Source organism: Loxodonta africana, chromosome 8 (genome assembly GCF_030014295.1).
Source record: "Loxodonta africana isolate mLoxAfr1 chromosome 8, mLoxAfr1.hap2, whole genome shotgun sequence".
In the NCBI taxonomy this organism is placed as follows: domain Eukaryota; kingdom Metazoa; phylum Chordata; class Mammalia; order Proboscidea; family Elephantidae; genus Loxodonta; species Loxodonta africana.
In genome coordinates, this window is record NC_087349.1 from 61,837,120 (window position 1) to 61,857,537 (window position 20,418).

The 20,418-nt window shown below is 38.4% G+C and overlaps 1 protein-coding gene across 3 annotated transcripts in view; it reads right to left on the reverse strand.

Moving 5' to 3' along the window:
* Positions 1 to 438: 438 nt before the first annotated feature.
* Positions 439 to 20,418, reverse strand: part of LOC100670599 (lanosterol 14-alpha demethylase) — a 28,553-nt gene continuing 8,573 nt past the window's right edge. For all 3 annotated transcript variants that reach the window (XM_023544433.2, XM_010587274.3, XM_023544434.2), the window contains 6 exons: positions 11,595 to 11,769; positions 7,679 to 7,798; positions 7,071 to 7,266; positions 5,733 to 5,828; positions 5,009 to 5,177; positions 439 to 1,646 (listed from right to left, as the gene is read on the reverse strand). In XM_023544433.2, coding sequence (XP_023400201.1) covers positions 1,468 to 1,646; positions 5,009 to 5,177; positions 5,733 to 5,828; positions 7,071 to 7,266; positions 7,679 to 7,798; positions 11,595 to 11,769 — 935 coding nt within the window. In that variant the 3' untranslated portion in view covers positions 439 to 1,467. The remainder of the gene's footprint in view (positions 1,647 to 5,008; positions 5,178 to 5,732; positions 5,829 to 7,070; positions 7,267 to 7,678; positions 7,799 to 11,594; positions 11,770 to 20,418) is intronic.

Consider the following 20,418-nt stretch of genomic DNA (forward strand, 5'->3'; position numbering starts at 1 on the left):
TCCTGAGATTCACCCTTCAGTCAAAGATTGGACAGGCCCATAAAACAAGACTAAAGGGGCACACCAGCCGTGGGGCAAGGAGTAAGAAGGCAGGAGGGGACAGGAAAGCTGGTAATAGGGCACCCAAGGTTGAGAAGGGAGAGTGTTGATAGGTTGTGGGGTTGTTAACCAATGTCATAAAACAATAAGTGTACTAACTGTTTAACGAGAAACTAGTTCATTCTGTAAATATTCATCTAAAGTACAATAAAAAAAAAAAAAAAAAAATACCCCCTAAGGAGTTTATTTTGGATTTCCATACAGACATGACTTTGTGGAACCAGACAGATTTTCCATTAGATGGATAAATATGTAATATTTTGTAATTAAATCAAGTCAGATGAGCACTCTTTAGTAGTAACTATACATGTATATATATTAGGAGAAAGGATTATTAAGTCATGGTCAAAAATCTTTATTTCCTATATACAGTCCTGCCAGTAATAATTTCAAACGACATTATTTTTCTCCAGCATAGCCCCATCATTGCTGAGTATCTATCATCCAAGACCAATTAATAGCATTCTCTTCTACCCGGGGTTTTATATGTAACAGTTACTTCCCCACCCTCCCACCTCCAGCCACAACACACAAAAAAAGTTCCCAGGTAAATGAGTAACCTATGGCTTCCAAGTATTTCACTGAGCTTTCTATACCATGAAGAACTAGTCCAAGATTTAAATACCTTGTGTTTAATTTCCAAGTATATATGCTCTTGGAATTAGTACCTGGAATTTTTAATTTGTGTCACTCAGAATCTGCCAAGTACCTAGAACGACTTCCCTAGACAATTTTTTTTTTTTTAAGCACCTGTAAAAAGTACAGTCAGCCCTCTGTAGCCATGGGTTCCACATCCACGGATTCAATCAACCACCAATTGAAAATATTCAGAAAAGAAGTTCCAAAAGCAAAACTCGAATTTGCCACGTGCCGAACATTATGCTGAATCCATGCGAATGAAGTGATGTGTAGGCATACCCCACTGTAGTCTTCCACCATCTCACACACCCCAGTCTCTCTCCAGCACTCCTTGTTTGAGCATTGTTCACCTCCCTCTTGTATTAGGTATCATAAGTAATCTAGAGGTAATTTATACCAGAGGATGTGCCTAGGTTATATGCAAATACTATGCCATTTTATATAAGGGATTTGAGCATCCTCGCATTTTAGTATCCAAGAGGGTCCTGGAACCTATCCCCCATGGATACCGAGAGACGACTGTATTTATTATAAAACCATTAGAAAATATTTGAAGTAACACCAGAATTGGTGGAATCATTCAGTTAATGAAATGTAAAAATCTTAAACTGCTGTCTTTACGTTACACACTCAAGAACAGTACACAGGAGTTATTTCGTAAACTTCATTATCTGCAGATGCTGTTGCAGCTGACAGTGATGTTTCACACGTTACTTCTGGCCACCTTTCTCATTTTGATCTTCGTTTGTATCGGATAACTGGGTTTTCAGGGGTGTGAATCATGGTTGTATAATTCACCCTGGGAAAATATCCATCAATGAGATCAAATTCATATAAACGAAGCATAGTGGACCAAATTGTCTTGATTTGAACATAGGCAAAATTCTCGCCAATACAACGATGACGCCCTGAAAAAAAAAAGTTTTCATTAGATTTAATTTAAATTCTTTCTCACTTCTTTTAGCCTAGAGTGGTGAAGTTTAATACTGTTTAAATGAATAGCCGATGCTATAAAAAAATACATATATAAAATATATAAATATAAAATCCTAAACATTTCCAGTGTCAATTTTTAGAAAAAAAAAAAGGCTCTTAACTAATTCTATAATGACTTCTCCAATTACTTTTTTTGAAATTTAACATCTACTTATATTTTGGGTAGGTTAAATGTATGTAAGATTTTAAATCATGGCACTGTAATCGAGTTTGGGAATATACTAGAAGCATTCTTAGCTCTGCCCCTGGAGGGCCCTAGTTAAAAGCAGGGCATTGAACGGGTTCATTGTGTTCTCCCCTCACTCCCGAGAATTTGCATTTCTAACAGTTCCCAGGAAGTTATAAATAAGAATCACCTGGGAATCTTGTTAAAACATAGATTCTGCTGCAGTATATCTGGGGTGGAAATGCAAATTTCCAAAAACTGGTTTGAAGCCCTGGTTAAAAATCAATATGCATATTTCAATCAAAACGTGATATGCTATTACAAATGATGTCTGATAAAGGAAAAAGGGATCTCAAAAACCCAAAATAGCAACATGTATACTGAGATAAAAATGTAAAAGGTCATATATATAAAGAAATTTACAAGCTGATTCTAAAATGTATACAGAAATGCAAAGGACTTAGGAGACCCAAAGAACCTTAAAAAGAACAAAGCTGGAGTATTTCAAGAGTCTGACTTCAAGACATACTATAAAGCTACAGCCACCAAGACAACGTGGTGCTGGCATAAGGATCAACAAATGGAACAATGAGCCCAGAAGTACTTATATGGTTATTTGATTTTCAACAAAGACACTAAAGAAAGTCTTTTCAACACATGGTGCTGATGTAACTAAGTATCTACATAAGGGAAAAAAGAACCTCGATTCCTACCTCATAAAACCATACTCGAAAGTTAAATGGATCACAGACCGAAACGTAAATGTGAAAACCATCAAATGTTAAGAGAGTAGAAGAATATCTTCATGACTTGGGGATATAGACAGGACCAGAAAGCAATAACCATAAAAAATTGATAAACTCAACTGAAATTGTGCAAGTGTACTCATTTGTCAAAATTCAGTGAACATCAACTTAAGATTTGGGCCTACCACTGCATATAAATTTTATCTCAAAAGAGAACTAAAAAATACTGAACTTTAGTTAATAACATGCATGCTGAAGTATTTAGAAAGTGTACTGATGTGTGTAATTGGCTTTGAAATGCATCTAAAAAGTAAGGAGAATTGATGGATGGTAGATACATGACAAAAACAAGTATAGTAAAATGTTAATGGAAGAATCTAGGTAGTGAGTACATGGGTGTACACTGTAAAGTTCTACGAACAAAGATTTTATGCTGGAGGAAATTTAATATAAAATAAGATTTATATTTTTAAAAAGGTCAGATAAACTTCATAAAAGGTAAAACTTCACTAGAAGGTGAGATAAACTTCATAAAAGATGGTATTAGAAATATCTGAGCCAGAAAGAACTGACACCTTCCAATCTCTCCCGCCTACCAAAACCTGGCAAAGTAGTCAACTCGACAACAAAACAGTTTTTCAGGGAACACAAAATAACAGGCCAAATTGGAATTGAGAAAAGTTAATCCCTGTAAGCCTTAGTTTCCTTTTCTGAAAAATGAATATAATAGTACTTTCCTCATACTGTGGTTGTGAAGATTAAATTGGGAGAAAATTAGCATAAGTGTTCAGCCCATAATGGCACTTACTTCTAGGAGCCACATTTTAGAGGGGTGTTTACAAATTGGTCCATATTCAAATATAAGCAACTAAGGAGAGGCTTAGAGGAAGACTAGTTATTTTTAATGGCAACAAACTAAAAGTATTCTAACTATGAATCAACAGAATAATGTATAAAAAAAAGTATAAATACTGATAATTCACAAAATGTAATACAAAAATGAATAAACTACATGTTACATGCACCAACATAGATAAGTAGCACAATTTATTACAAGAAAATTAGATGCATTTAACCTGATGATGAAAGAAAGATTTGAGGGAACATTCTACAGTGAAACCCGTGAGAGCAATAACGCGACTAGACTGCCTTGTTTTTCCAGGTCTCGCAAGTTTCCACCTTTGACAGAGTGTAGTCTTACCACTTTTCTGTTACTTGTTTCAGTGGAAAATATTCAAGTTTTCCTTCTTTGACAGGTTCCTACCTTACAGTTTCTGGCTTTCACAGGTTTTACTGTACCTCCATCCAAGTATCTCAAGAGAGATAACACTACATAGCTTCAGTGACCACGATTAGCAACAACTGTACACGGGATTAAAGGAAACAGATCTCTGCAATATATTGTATAAATGAGAACTGTCCAAAAATGGAATGAGCTGCCATATAAGGTAACTGGGCAACCCATTACCTGAAAAGTTCAGGTGGAAACCAGGTAATTACCATTTTAGAAATGATTCCTCCTTTGGGGCAGATGTAATGCTTCTACCAATGATTGCAATCTATAATTCTTTTATGTTATGTTACATATCATCATATTAATAAATTGTTTATTAAACAAAGTTATTAAAATCTGAAATTCCCAGAAGACTTTATATTTGGAAAATACGTGACCTGTGACCATTGACAAAAAGTCATCTACCACTAAAATGATCTATTTGGAAAATACTAAATAAGTCACTGAATGTAGTTTAATCTAGGTACAGAGTACCTGTGGTTACAGATACTCCTGGAGGAACAAGGGTCTGCCTGCATTATTTTAGGCTCTTACTGGAAATGCAGAGGTTCGTAAACCTAAGCACAACTCGCCCAAACTTAAAGACCATTTTATCATAAGGTTATTCACAGAGAACCAGAAAGCTGACTAACAATCCAGAAAAGCTTCAATTTTAAAAAGGCTGCCTTTACTTTTTTCTGGGATGATGGTAATTTGTTTATACATTAGCTTGAAGTAATCGTCTGAATGGTGTGCTAACTCCAGTAATTCTTTAGAACAAATTCACAAAGAGCTTTAAATATTACGATAAGGGGAAAAATAAGGGGAAAGGGGGCTATAAAATTCAGACCTGAAAAAACAAGACAGGTTAGAAGGTAATGGAGCACTATACAAGGATTCACAAAATAATACCCTTCAGGACAAATGAAATATTTTTTCTATCTTTTGGAGATTCTACTTCTACAAGAATTTGCAGGGATGTCCCTACAAGGAAAAGAAAAGACGTTCGTACGTAAAACTCACATGGATTATTTTCACAGGAACAAATGTTATCAGGACAAATATTTAAGATCTAAAATGTAGTCTTACCAGCTCCAAATGGCACATAGGCAAACTTCTCTCCTGATGCTGGGTTGTCCTGTAAGTAGCGATCAGGATTAAAGTCTAGACGTTCTACCCATGAGTCTTTAAGTCTTTGGTTGACAGTGGGAGACACACACACCTGATGACCTGGAGGAATGGTATACCCTGCCACAGTCTACAAATGAAAGCAACAAATTTGTTTAGATAATTGAAAAATATTCTTCCAAAGAATCGTATCATTGTGAACAAAGCAGTAATGTGTATGAGATATGCATATATTTAAAAACTGGCTCGGTGACTAGGCCAGCTAAAAATTATTTTCACTCAAGATTATTCCCAAATCGCCTGATGTTGGGTTGGAAGTACACATACAAATCAAAAATATAGTCATAATACCTTGGAGGTAAGGGCGGCATTTCAGGAAGACCCGGTTTGTACACTTCCACGCTATTTGACTTTTTTACAACAAAATGTACGTTACTTTTAAAACCAACAAGAAAAAGAGAGTTCCATTTGAAAAAGCCTAAATGTTAAATGAAAATGCAGAAAACAGACTAGCACACAATTATATAAAAATATTTATATATTTACAATATGTAAAATTAAAAAGTATGTAAGAGTGATGATTATTTTACTTTTTTAATTTAAAAAATTCTCTTGGATACCATTACGTACGCTCCTTTTCATATATAAAAAAGGGGGTTGGGGGGAATTTAGCCCATAGACGCACCTGGGGAGTTCTGGCCATTCTCATCATGGTCATTATAGGAGGTCTAAGTCTTAATGTTTCCTTTATACAGCGATCAAGTAAATTTAGATCCTTGAGCTAAAAAGAGAAAACATTTCTGATTTTTATAAATACTTAACATACCTCAACAGTATAAAAATTATTTTTTAACTTCTTAGTTAATACAAGATCACTTGCATTCTGGGTGGAAATGCAGAAGTAACCAGTTCAGGGTGGCAGAGATTATCCTGTTCTATCACTGTCCATTGTCAACAAAGGAAAAAGGAAGGCAAGATGAGAGGAAGAGAGATCACCCTACAAAATGGTGCAGTAAGGACCTTCAACAATCTGCTCCTCTAAAAACAATGAGTTTTCTGGCAAAAATTGTCTTAAGTAAACTTTTTCAGAGCTCTGGAAATTCACCAAAGGCTTCCAACATTCCAAGAAGAGTTTATTCAAGTAAAATGGCTGAATCTTGGTGAGAATAGTGAGCTCTGTGGTGTTGTAACTTGCAGTAACTCATCCCCCTCTCTCCCGCTCCATGGTAGCCTTGCAAACCAACAGCCTGACAACTACTGCCACTGTGAAAAAAGTAGCCTAACAACTACTACAGGAGGCAGAACAGGCCTGGAGTACCCCAAAGCCCCACCCCCAGAGACCTGTCACTATTTGACCTACCTGCCAACTCCCTGAAAAGCTCCATTCTCAGCCTTGACTTTATTTGATCTGACTCAGAGCTCTCTCAGTGCAAACTTAAGGGTTGCTGCAAAAGCAGTGTTCAAATTTTTATCTGTAAACATCTATACAGGTAGTCCCCGGGTTAGAACAAGACCCGCTCCTAACTTCCTTAAGTCAAATTTGTAGGTAAGTCAGAACAGGTGCACACGGCTCTTAGCCTTACTGTAGTGCAAGAAAAGGCTCTGAAGCCTTTTCAATGATTTAAAAGCTGCAGGAGCAACAAGTGAAGGTGAATGTGATAAATTTGTTGTGAGTAGGGGTTGGTTCAATAGTTTCAAAGTGAGGGTAAATTTCTGTAACATTAAAGGGCAAGTAGGAGTTGTCTGTAAGTCAGACATTCATAACCCAGGACCTGTCTGTATTAAAACAGAAAAAAAATCATTTCAATAACTAAGGCACCAAACCCAAACAAATCTGATAAAGCTTAATGGAGAAATTAATTGGGACATCTCAGGGAGGGTTGTGGGAAATTCTCTAAAAGTATGGAAGTTAAGCAATTTAATCTACAGTGTATAGAAAACCTCAGCTTGCCCCGCTTAAGAAATAGCCACTCAAAGATATTCAAAGTAATAAAGTGGCAAAGAAACTGAAAATCGAACGAACCTGGTCATAAGTTAAAGGAGGCAGATCCTCTCCGCAGACTGTTTTCTGTTCTAAGTAACATTTTTCTTGAAGCGTTTTGTCTCTGGCCAAAAAGAAGCCCATCCAAGCACTAGTGGTTGAGGATGTATGCTGCCCTGCCAAGAGCAGGCCAATAAGCATCCCTGCTACTTCGTCATCTGTCAAAGGACGCCCATCCCTATAGGGTGAACCACACACACACATTTAACGTTTTGGCAGACACATTTCAATAAAGGACCAGAATGAATGAATTTTTCAGAAATAATTATCCCTCCCATTTGCCTATCACAAGTCAGATTTTATTTTTCCTTAAGGAAAAAAAAGATAAACCAATAGAAACAATGGTTTTGATTACAGAAAACTTCACTGCTGGTTTACTAGCAAACTCTCCACCACACCCAGTCAGTCACTGGGACTGCTGTAAGGTACGGGACTCCAGCAATTTATGGCTTCTCCATCTACAAAGTCCAAAAGTCATAGCTACCAACTTGTTTTACCAGTATAATTTTTTTAACTGGGAATATTATTTAACTGTATTTTAACAGAAATTTCCTGCTTCAGCTTTAATATTTTATCTGAGCAGCTCTTACTTGTATGTAGAATCTAGTAAAGTTTGGAGAATGTCATCAATTTTTTCCTCTGACTGTCTGCGTTTCTGGATTGCCTTATAGAAAATATTCTTGATTTCTCGATGAGCTCTGTCCCTGCGTCTGTGATTCAAAGATGAAAATTATTTCCTTTAAATAAGCAATAGTTTCTAGCAGAAAATTAATTTTGAAAATAACCTGGCCCTATCTTGGAGCAATCCTATTTAATTAGCTTTAATGACTCAAATAATTGACAAAAACTCAGAATCAAAAGAAAAGCCACGAAAAGCTTATCTGATATTGTTAAGAATTTCTATGGTCCTTACAGGTAAGAACTATGTTTTAACACATATATGGCCAATGCTTAACACACTATCTTCCAGCTAAAGGCCTAAAACAAATAATACTTAAACGATCATTTCTTTAGAAACATTTTCCAGTTCAACAGAAAGTAGAACACTTTTTTTAAAGTAACATGAAATTCTAATTTTCACCAAATCAACTCTTGAAGCAGGAGAATATCTCTGGTTCTTCATAGGGTTAGATTCTACTTTTCACTTTCTAAGACAACATAGTTTTACAGGAGTAAAAGCTACTAGGTGAGACAGAAAACAAGCTTCAAGTTACAAAACTATACACCTTTAAAGTTGGGTGCTTACTATGTAACAAGTACTGTGTTAAGTGTTTTACATTAATTGCTCACTTTAACTTTCTGTGAGGTAAATACTACTGATTATCCCCAATAGCCAGGGAACGGTGGAGCTGGAATTTAAAACCAGGCAGCCTGACTCCCAAGCCCCCCTCTTAAACCTCCTGATAAAAATCCCTCCCCTGCTTCATTTTTAAGATTGTTATTGATGATCAACTAAGATAATACACACAGAAAGAAAGAAGACACTGAAGTTTAACAGTATGAACACAGCAGAACCAGGAAAACATACGGCCTATTTTTAAAAGTAAGGAACCCTGGTGGCGCAGTGGTTAAACAGTTAGGCTGCTAACCAAAAGGTCGGTGGTTCAAATCCACCAGCCACTCTGTAGGAGAAAGATGTGGCAGTCTGCTCCTGTAAAGATTTATAGTCTTGACAACCCTATGTATGGGGCAGCTTTACTCTGTCCCATAGGGTTGCGATGAGTAGGAATGAACAACAATGGGCTTGGTGTTTTTTTATTATTTGAAAAAGTGAATGGAATAATTTGGTTAAATCAGCTGGCTTGGATAAAACAGAGAACTGGGCTGGGGTGTGAGGAGCCTATTATACCAAGTTCAGGAATTATGACTTCATTCAGAAGACAGGGCAGAGAGAAAATAGGTTTGAAGCACATTTACGGAGAACTCATTATGGACCAAGTACTGCGCTTGAGTGTTCCGTAAGACGTATGAAAGCAGTCTGGAAACTGCAAATCTCCTTACAAATATAAGATCTTATGAATTCCAGAGAATTCCATGGAACCTCTCATGTCTCCACCTTTTACTCTCACCTCTCTTTTCTTCTGTAACTAGATAAAAAACCATACCAAACCCATTGCCATAGAGTCGACTCAAACTCATAGCAACCCTATAGGACAGAGGAGAACTGCCCCATAGGGTTTCTATGGAGTGGCTGATGGATTTGAACTGCCGAGCTTTTGGCCAGCAGCCACAGCTCTTAACCACTGTGCCACCAGAGATAGAGGAGGCAAAAATAGAAGAGAAAGGAAGTACCAACTTAACTTCTCTCCATCACTGACCTGTAAAGAAACAAATCAACAAAGGTGTCAACTCCTATGAGCAAGAATTCTTTCTATCCCTGCCCTTAAGGAAATCACAGTACAGATAGCAAAGACACAAATAGAAGATTAAACACAGGCACTATTACTTCAAGACAAAGAAATTTCACAATATAGTACAAAAGAGTGAAAGGCTGTTTCAAACAAATGCTTAGGAGGGCTGTGCTACTTTTAGGTAAAGGCAAAGGCTTTACTAAGCATAAGTGTAAAAATAAGAAGGTGTTAAAATATTAAAATATGTGGACAATAAACCACCTTCTCACTAAACTGAAATTTACCTTAAATGAGCTAACTATATAAAGAAAACCTGTAATGAATTTGCAGTTGTCCTCCATTTTGTGATTGATATAATTTTCTATGTACTGTAAATTCTAATCTCTGCCTGTGGTTAATGAGACAAGATTAGATTATGTTAAGGAGGATTAGGGTGGGATGTAACACCCTTGCTCAGGTTGCATCCCTGATCCAATGTAAGGGGAGTTTCCCTGGTGTGTGGCCTGCACCACCTTTCATATTACAAGAGATAAAAGGAAAGGGAAGCAAGAGTTGGGGGACCTCATACTATCAAGAAAGCAGTGCCAGGAGCAGAGTGCATCCTTTGTATGGACCTGGGGTCCCTGCGTGGCAAACCTCCTAGTCCAGGGGAAGACTTTCCTCCAGAGCCAACAGAGAGAGAAAAGCTTCCCCTGGAGCTAGCACCCTGAATTTGGACTTCTACCCTACTAGACTGTGAGAGAATAAACTTGTTTGTTGAAGCCACCCACTTGTATTTCTGTTATAGCTGCATTAGATAGCTAAGACAGAATTCTTCTATGATGGGGTTCATAATCACTTTCAATTTGTTCATTAGTGTCTTAGTTATCTAGTGCTGCCAAAATATAAATACCACAAGTGGGTGGCTTTAACAAACAGAAATTTATTTTCTCAAAGTTTAGACAGCTAAAAATTCAAATTCAGGACGCTGGCTCTAGGGGAAGGCTTTGTCTCCCTGTTGGCTTGAGAGAAAGGTCCTTGTCTCCTTTCAGCATCTGTGTGCCTGGCATTCCTTAGAGCTCTCCATGTGTCTTGGCATAACAGGTTACAATTCAGGATCAGAAATGACTCAGGAAACATTTCTTTGGTCAGGACAGCTTCTCGGCCACGCCTGCAGGCAGGACACTGTCTCTCTCTCTTTCTCCCTCCATCTCTCTCTCGGCCCTTGGCCCCTCGGCCTGGCCTCTACACTTCTTGATCAAGTGTTACAAAGCTCTTCAGCTCCGCCAGTAAGTGTCCAGAGGCACCCCACTCCACCAGTAAGCCTGGGCCTGAAGGTGTTCAGCTCTCTAGCTCCTGGAGGCACCCCTTCTGCCAGCAAGCCTCCTGTCCAAAGGCTCAGATCTATCACTCTGTGGGTCAGCACACCCACTGGGCCATCTCCTGCCAGTGTCCTGGTACTGCTGCTACCAGTTCACTGCTGCTGCTTCTCACCGCTTGCGCCATCTCTGGTATTACAGCTCTCTTTCTCCTGTGTCTAGGAGGTTGTCAGTGCAGGGACCTCAAGTCCAAAGGACACATTCTCTTCCCAGCTCTTCTTTCTTGGTGGTGGTGAGGTCCCCTGTCTCTGCTTGCTTCTCTCTCCTTTTATTTCTTGTAAGATAAAAGGTGTGACTCATGTAAAGGTGTGACTTGACTAAGGGTGTAACTTGAGTCACACCCTCTTGCAATATGGTGACTCAAGATACACCCCACCCTAATCCTGCTTCATTAACATATAAAAAAAAACATGGAGCCCTAGTGGCTAAGTGGTTTAGTGTTTGGCTGCTAACCAATCTGTCAGCAGTTCAAATCCACCAGCCGCTCCTGGTAAACCATATGGGGCAGTTCTACTCTGTCCTATAGAGTCACTATGAGTCAAAATCGACTCAACAGAAGTTAGGATTTACAACAAATCACAAAATGGAGGATAATTACACCAGATCACAAGATGGAGGACAACCACACAATACTGGAAATCATGGCCCAGCCGGGTTAACACATATTTGGGGGAACACAATTCAATCTATAACAATTAATTTTTTAATTTGTTAAAGCAAAGCATACCAACACTACAGTAATTATATAAAGTTCAATAACCAAGTGTAATATCTTGATTTGTTGGTAATTTCCATACCTGAAACTTGGCAAAGGCAGCCAACCAGGCAACAGCCAGGCTGCATGGCTAAAACCTCCATCCAAATCTGCATACAGCTGTGCCACCTTCTCATTGAGCTGACTTCTGATTTCCTTCCCATGTAAACAATGGCTGGCTGTTAAAATTATTAGCTCAGAAAGCGCTTCAAACACATCTGGGGGGAAAAGATCATTCCCATTATTGTCTAAAAAAACCCTTTTAAGATATTGTTTTCTTGGAAATATAAAGGCATTTTGAAAGAAAATGAGGCCGCAACTTAACTCCAACTAACAACATCCTATTCATATCATCAAGACACATACGTAGCAGAACGCTAAAGAAAGAGAGCCAATAAACCAAATGATAGGAAGCACCCCACCACTCTAGGTAGCTAAAATAGATGCCACAAAGGCCATGCTCTAAGAAGCCCCTCTTCATCTTGAAAAGATAAAAACAAATGTGGTTATCTGATCACTAGGCCACAGTATATAAAAAGCAGCAAAAGGAATTATGGCAAGTGGGCTGGCTGCTACAAGCAGGTATAACAGCAGCCACCAACAGCTTGGTACAGAGACAAAGAGAAAATGAAACAGAGAACTCAATCAGTTATAAGCCTAAGGCTATTCAGTGCATATGAGAGCAATAATGAGGTGTTTGCCAAGGAATGGTGGTCCAAAAATTAAAGATAAGATGATCTCCCAGGTCAAAAGTAGGAACATCAGGACAAAAAAAATTGAAGTCTTGACCATATGTAAAAGAAAACTAACTGATCACCCACTGTTATTTCCCACAGCAGAGGCAGATACATCAGACAAGCACACTTTGATGACACTTAAAAGTCTATAAAGATCATCCAATGCTCTCGTCTTTAATTCCGTGCTCATCAAATAAACTTCCAATTATCATTTAGCTTCCCAGTGAGATTTGCCAATGAAAACATCAGCAAATATTCTAGTTTTCTTGATGTACAAGCATGTGTCCCTTGTATTTATTTAACTGGCATTCTAGTTTACATACCAGCTTCTTGTATGGATAGAAGTGTATCATACCAACTTTAGATATACTGAAACTAAAATTGAGTTTCAGGACCTTTTATAAAGACTGAATATCAGACTCAGAATGCGGTGACCTACACAGAGGTCCTGCTGCCCTGTGGGCAGATGTTGCTTCCAGCTATGGGCATGCTAATTGCCTCTGAAGGTAAACTTACTACAATCCAGTATAAAGACTGGATTCATAGTATATACACATCCACTTGTAAACTGAATGCCAAGTTACACTAGATATTCTCTCTATATAACAGAAAAAAAGCATGTAATATGTTTTAAAAGGTTTCCTTAGGAAATGGCTAAAATCAAACTTTTGGTGGTAAAGCGAGCTTATGTTATTTAAATTTTTTTTTTCTTTTGGAATCAATCAGTCTCATACAATACTAGATAAAAAAGGTATTTCAAATACAATTAAACTGCTGGGTATTTTACTTGCTCACTAGGGTAAAAAAAATTTTTTTTACTTATTATCTTAAAGTGACCTGACACCAACTTTTACCTTCAGCTTATTTCAAAATTTAACCATGCGAGGCGGAGCCAAGATGGCGGAATAGACAGATGCTTCCGGTGAGCCCTCTTTACAACAAAGACCCGAAAAAACAAGTGAAACGCATATATTTATGACACACTAGGAGCCCTGTTCAGAGGGAGGGACACAGGGAGGAAGAGATGGTTCAGAAGGAGAGAGGAGTTACCAGACCTGAATCACGGGGAGCCCTCAGGCACAATTCCCGGGCAGTAGCAGTGGGCTGGTACTAGCAATAGGCCGCAGTTTCCTCGGGGAGAAGCAGCCAGCCACACAACCTACTCACACCTCCTGAACCAGAGAAGAACGGTGCTCTCAGCAAAAGAGAAGTTCTTGTGTATATTTTACGCCCCACCCCCCCACCCGCCCTCAAGCTGGCTTCAGCAGCTGACTGCCCTGGGCCTGAGATAGGCCCGGTTGAGCACCTAAAGCCAACCTGCTGGCCTTGGAAAATGAATAAATTTGTAACTGGGGGAAAAGATAATTTGCCAGCTCCACTAACTGGGGGAGCTCAGGACAGAAGCGGCTCCTGTCCAGGCATAAATGGTCCGTGGACTTTGAGTACCTTTCCTCTCCTCATGGACCTGTGTGGGCCTACATCAGGAGAATAGGCCCTTGTTCACAGACTCCAAACATTTCAGCTATGCAGTGGAGAGGTGGGTGTTTGCTGTGTGCACATTGCTTTGCCTATTAAACAAGGTCCTCACCTACCCGCGTCAGGGGCCTAAGGACTGGTGGTTCTGCTCAGGCCACCCAGCCACACATGACAGGGGTCCAAGGATAACTGGTGCCTCCCAGTCCTTAAAACCAAAAACATTGGGTGCCCATGGTCCGTCTGCAGAACCCACCCACCTGTACTTTCTAGGGAACAGGAACATGGTTTCCTCAGAGACACATGGGGGACAACTGTCAGTCCCCTCCCTTGTTCACCATCTGAGCCCCTGCTGCAACCAGATACCAGTACCTACACCAATCACCCCTGCCCTTCTAAGACTGTAGGACAGAGCCTGTACCACAAATTGGTGATCAGTTACCTAGACACCTGAACTGAATTCATACAAGAAAGTAAATGGACTCCTAGACTCATAGACCTGATAACAGCTCTAGCCATCTGGGGACAGGATGTGAGAGCTCCAAAGGAGAAAATAATCAAGCTAGCTCACTCAAGCAACCCACCTGAGCATATCAAAACAAAACAAAGCAAGAAGCTACGACACAGTAAGCAAACATAAAATAAACTAATACGATAACTTATAGATGGCTCAGAGACAACAGTTGATATCAAGTCACATAAAAAAACAGACCATGGCCACCTCAACAAGCTCTCAGAACAAAGAATCCAGAGATCTTCTAGATGAAAGTGCTTTCCTGGAATTATCAGAGGCAGAATACAAAAGATTAAGACATCAGGAAGGAAATGAGGCAATTATGCAGAACAAGCCAAGGAAAACACAGATAAAACAATTGAAGAAATGAAAAAGATTATTCAGGAACATAATGAAAAATTTAATAAGCTGAAAAAACCCATAGACAGACAGCAATTAGAAATTCAGAAGATTAACAAAAAAATTACAGAAGTAGACAACTCAATAGAAAGTCAGAGAAGCAGATTTGAGCAAGTGGAACGCAGAATTTCCGAACTTGAAGATAAGGCACTTGGCACTAATATATCTGAAGAAAAATCAGGCAAAAGAATTTTTTTTTAAATGAAGAAAACTTAAGAATCTTGTGGGACTCTATCAAGAGAAATAATGTACAAGTGATTGGAGTACCAGATCAGGGAGGGACAACAGAAAATACAGAGAGAATTACTGAAGATCTTTTGGGAGAAAACTTCCCTTATATCGTGAAAGATGAGAAGATATCTATCCAAGATGCTCATCGAACTCCACATAAGGTAGATGCCAAAAGAAAGTTAGAAAGACATATTATAATCAAACTTGCCAAAACTAAAGATGAAGAGAGAATTTTAAGAGCAGCTAATGATAAAAGAAAAGTCACCTACAAAGGAGAGCCAATAAGAATAAGCTCAGACTACTCGGCAGAAACCATGCAGGCAAGAAGGCAATGGGATGACTTATATAAAAAATTGAAGGAAAAAAATTGCCAGCCAAGAATCATATATCCTACAAAACTGTCTCTCAAATATGAAGGTGAAATTAGGACATTTCCAGATAAAAAGAAGTTTAGGGAATTGGTAAAAACTAAACCAAAACTACAAGAAATACTAAAGAGAATTCTTTGGTTAGAAAATCAATAACACCATGTATCAACCCAAGACTAGAATACTGGGCAGAGCAATCAGAAGTCAACCCAGACAGGGAAATCAAAAAAATAAATCAAGATTAAAAAAATGCTCCAAACAGGGTAACAGCAATGTTATTATGTAAAAGAAGACAACATTAAAACAATAAAGAGGAACTAAGAAATGTAGTCACACATCTTCCATATGGAGAGGAAGATAAGGCAATACAAAGAAATAAAAGATAGGTTTAAACATAGAAAAACGGGTAAATAATAAGGTAACCACAAAGGAGACAAACTATCCTACACACCAAAATAAAATACAAGAAAAAATAGAGACTCAGCAGAAGCACAATCAACAGCAATGAATATGAGGAAAGGACATTATACATCTACTCAGCACATAAAATTAAGTGGGAAAAAGAAACTGTCAACAACACACAAAAAAAGACAACAAAATGATAGCACTAAATTCATACATATCCATAATTAAGCTGAAGGTAAATGGACTAAATGCACCAATAAAGAGACAGACAGTGGCAGAATGGATTAAAAAACACGATCCATCTATATGCTGCCTGCAAGAGACACACCTTAGATTTAAGACAAAACAAACTAAAGCTCAAAGGATGGAAAAAAATATATCAAGCAAACGACAATCAAAAAAAAAACAGGAGTGGCAATATTAATTTCTGACAAAACAGACTTGTAAGTTAAATCCATCATAAAGGATAAGGAATGACACTATATAATGATTAAAGGGACAATATATCCAGAAGATATAACCATATTAAACATTTATGTGCCCAGTGACAGGGCTGCAGGATACATAAAATAAACTCTATCAGCATTGAAAAGTGAGATAGACAGCTCTACGGTAATAGTAGGAGACTTCAACACACCACTTTCAGTGAAAGACAGGACTTCCAAAAAGAAGGTCAATAAAGAAATGGAAGATCTAAATGCCACAATAAACCAACTTGACCTCATACACATACATAGAACACTCCACCCAAAAACAACCAAGTATACTTTCTTTTCTAGTGCACATGGAACGTTCTCTAGAAAGGACCACATATTAACTCATCAAGCAAGCCTCAGCAGGATCCAAAACACCGAAATATTACAAAACATCTTCTCTGACCATAAGGCCATAAAAGTGGAAAACAATAACAGGAAAAGCAGGGAAAAGAAATCAAACACTTGGAGACTGAACAATACCCTGTTCAAAAAAGACTGGACTATAGAAGACTTAAAGATGGAATAAAGAAATTCATAGAATCCAATAAGAATGAAAACACTTCCTATCAGAATCGTTGGGACACAGCCAAAGCAGTGCTCAGAGGTCAATTTACATCAATAAATGCACACATACAAAAAGAAGAAAGGGCCAAAATCAAAGAATTATCCCTACAACTTGAACAAATGGAAAGAGAGCAACAAAAGAAACCCTCAGGCACCAGAAAAAACCTAATAAAAAGTAGAGCAGAACAACCCAGAAATCCCACTCCTTGGAATATACCCCAGAGAAATAAGAGCCTTCACACAGGCAGATATATGCACACCCGAGTTTATTGCAGCACTGTTCACAATAGCAAAAAGCTGGAAGCAACCAAGGTGTCCATCAACGGATGAATGGTTAAATAAATTGTGGTATATTCACACAATGGACTACTACGCATCGATAAAGAACAGTGACGAAACAGTGAAACATTTCATGACATGGAGGAACCTGGAAGGCATTATGCTGAGGGAAATTAGTCAGAAGCAAAAGGACAAATATTGTATAAGAGCATTATTATAAGATCTTGAGAAATAGTATAAACTGAGAAGAACACATACTTGTGTGGTTACGAGGCGGGGAGGGAGGGAGGGTGGGAGAAGGTTATTTACTGATTAGTTAGTAGATAAGAACTATTTTAGGTGAAGGAAAGGACAATACTCAATACACGGAAGGTCAGCTCAACTGGACTGGACCAAAAGCAAAGAAGTTTCTGGGATAAACTGAATGCTTCAAAGGTCAGAGGAGCAAGGGCGGGGTTTGGGGACTATGGCTTAAGGGGACTTCTAAGTCAATTGGCAAAATAATTCTATTATGAAAACATTCTGTATCCCACTTTGAAATGCGGCGTCTGGGGTCTTAAATGCTAACAAGTGGCCATCTAAGATGCATCAATTGGTCTCAACCCACCTGGAGCAAAGGAGAATAAAGAACACCAAGGTCACACGATAACTATGAGCCCAAGAGACAGAAAGGGCCACAGGAACCAGAGACTTACATCATCCTGAGACCAGAAGAACTAGATGGTGCCCGGCCACAACCCATGACTGCCCTGACAGGGAGCACAACAGAGAACCCCTGAGGGAGCAGGAGATCAGTGGGATGCAGACCCCAAATTCTCATAAAAGGACCAGACTTAATGGTCTGACTGGGACTAGAGGAATCCCGGCGGTCATGGTCCCCAAACCTTCTGTTGGCCCAGGACAGGAACCATTCCCGAAGACAACTCATCAGACATGGAAGGGACTGGACAATGGGTAGGAGAGAGATGCTGATGAAGAGTGAACTACTTGTATCAGGTGGACATTTGAGACTGTGTTGGCATCTCCTGTCTGAAGGGGAGATGGGAGGGTAGAGAGGGTTAGAAACTGGCAAAATTGTCACGAAAGGAGAGACTGGAAGGGCTGACTCATTAGGGAGCGAGTAAGTGGGAGTAAGTAGTAAGGTGTATATAAGCTTATATGTGACGGACTGACTTGATTTGTAAACGTTCACTTAAAGCTCAACAAAAATTATTATAAAAAAAAAAAGTAGAGCAGAACTAAATGAAATAGAAAACAGAAAAACAATTGAAACAATTAATAAGACCAAAAGCTGGTTCTTTGAAAAACATCAACAAAATTGAGAAACCACTGGCCAAACTGACAAAAGAAAAACAGGAGAGGAAGCAAATAACCCAAATAAGAAATTAAATCGGCAATATTACAACAGACCCAACTGAAATTAAAAGACTCGTATCAGGTTACTATGAAAAATTGTACTCTAACAAATCTGAAAACCAAGAAAAAATGGATGAATTCCTAGAAACACACTACCTAACTAAACTAACACAAACAGAGGTAGAACAACTAAATTGACCCATAACAAAAGAGATTGAAAAGGTAATAAAAAAACTCCCAACAAAAAAAAGCCCTGGCCCTGATGGCTTTCTTGCAGAGTTCCACCAACCTTTCAGAGAAGAGTTAATACCACTATTAATAAAGGTATTTCAGAGCATAGAAAAGGATGGAATACTCCCAAACTCGTTCTATGAAGCCACCATATCCCTGATACCAAAACCAGGTAAAGACACCACAAGAAAATTACAGACCTATATCCCTCATGAACTTAGATGCAAAAATCCTCAACAAAATTCTAGCCAATAGAATTCAACAATAAATCAAAAAAAATAATTCACCATGACCAAGTGGGATTCATACCAGGTATGCAGGGATGGTTCAACATTAGAAAAGCAATTAATGTAATCCACCATGTAAATAAAACAAAAGACAAGAATCACATGATTTTATCAATTGATGCAGAAAAGGCATTTGACAAAGTTCAACACTCATTCATGATAAAAACTCTCAGCAAAATAGGAATAGAAGGAAAATTCCTCGGCATAATAAAGGGCATTTATACAAAGCCAACAGCCAACATTACCCTAAATGGAGAGAGCCTGAAAACATTCCCACTGAGATCGGGAACCAGACAAGGATGCCCTTGATCACCACTCTTATTCAACATTGTGCTGGAAGTCCTAGCCAGAGCAATTAGGCTAGATAAAGAAACAAAGGGCATCCAGATTGGCAAGGAAGAAGTAAAAGTATCTCTATTTGCAGATGACATGATCTTATACACAGAAAACCCTAAGGAATCCTCAAGAAAACTACTGAAACTAAGAGTTCAGCAGAGTATCGGGATACAAGATAAACATAGAAAAATCAGTTGGATTCCTCTACACCAACAAAAAGAACATCGAAGAGGAAATCACCAAATCAAAACCATTTACAGTAGCCCCCCAGAAGATAAAACACTTAGGAATAAATCTTACCAGAGATGGAAAAAACTTATACAAAGAAAACTACAAGACACTTCTGCAAGAAACCAAAAGAGACCTACATAAGCAGAAGAACACACCTTGCTCATGGATAGGAAGACTTAACATTAAAAAATGTCTATTCTACTAAAAGTGATATATACATTTAATGCAATTCCAATCCAAATTCTAATGACATTCTTTAATGAGATGGAGAAACAATCACCAACTTCATATGGAAGGGAAAGAGGCCCCAGAAAAGCAAAGCATTACTGAAAAAGAACAAAGTGGGAGGCCTCACTCCACCTGATTTTAGAACCTATTATACTGCCACAGTAGTCAATACAGCCTGGTACTGGTACAACAACAGATACATAGACCAATGGAACAGAATTAAGAATCCAGACACAAATCCATCCACACATGAGCAGTTGATATTTGACCAGGGCCCCAAAACAGTTAAGTGGGGAAAAGACAGTCTTTTTAACAAATGGTACTGACATAACTGGATATCCATCTGCAAAAAAAATGAAACAAGACCCATACCTCACTCCATGTACAAAAACAAGCTCAAAATGGATTAAAGACCTAAATATAAAATCTAAAACGATAAAGATCTTGGAAGAAAAAATAGGGATGACGTTAGGAGCCCTAATACATGGCATAAACAGTATACAAAACATTACTAATAATGCAGAAGAAAAACTGGATAACTGGGAGCTCCTAAAAATCAAACACCTATGCTCATCCAAAGACTTCACCAAAAGAGTAAAAAGATTACCTACAGACTGGGAAAAAGCTTTTAGCTATGACATTTCCGATCGGTGCCAGATCTCTAAAATCTATATGATACTGCAAACACTCGACTACAAAAAAGACAAATAACCCAACTAAAAAATGGGCAAAAAGGTACGAACAGACACTTC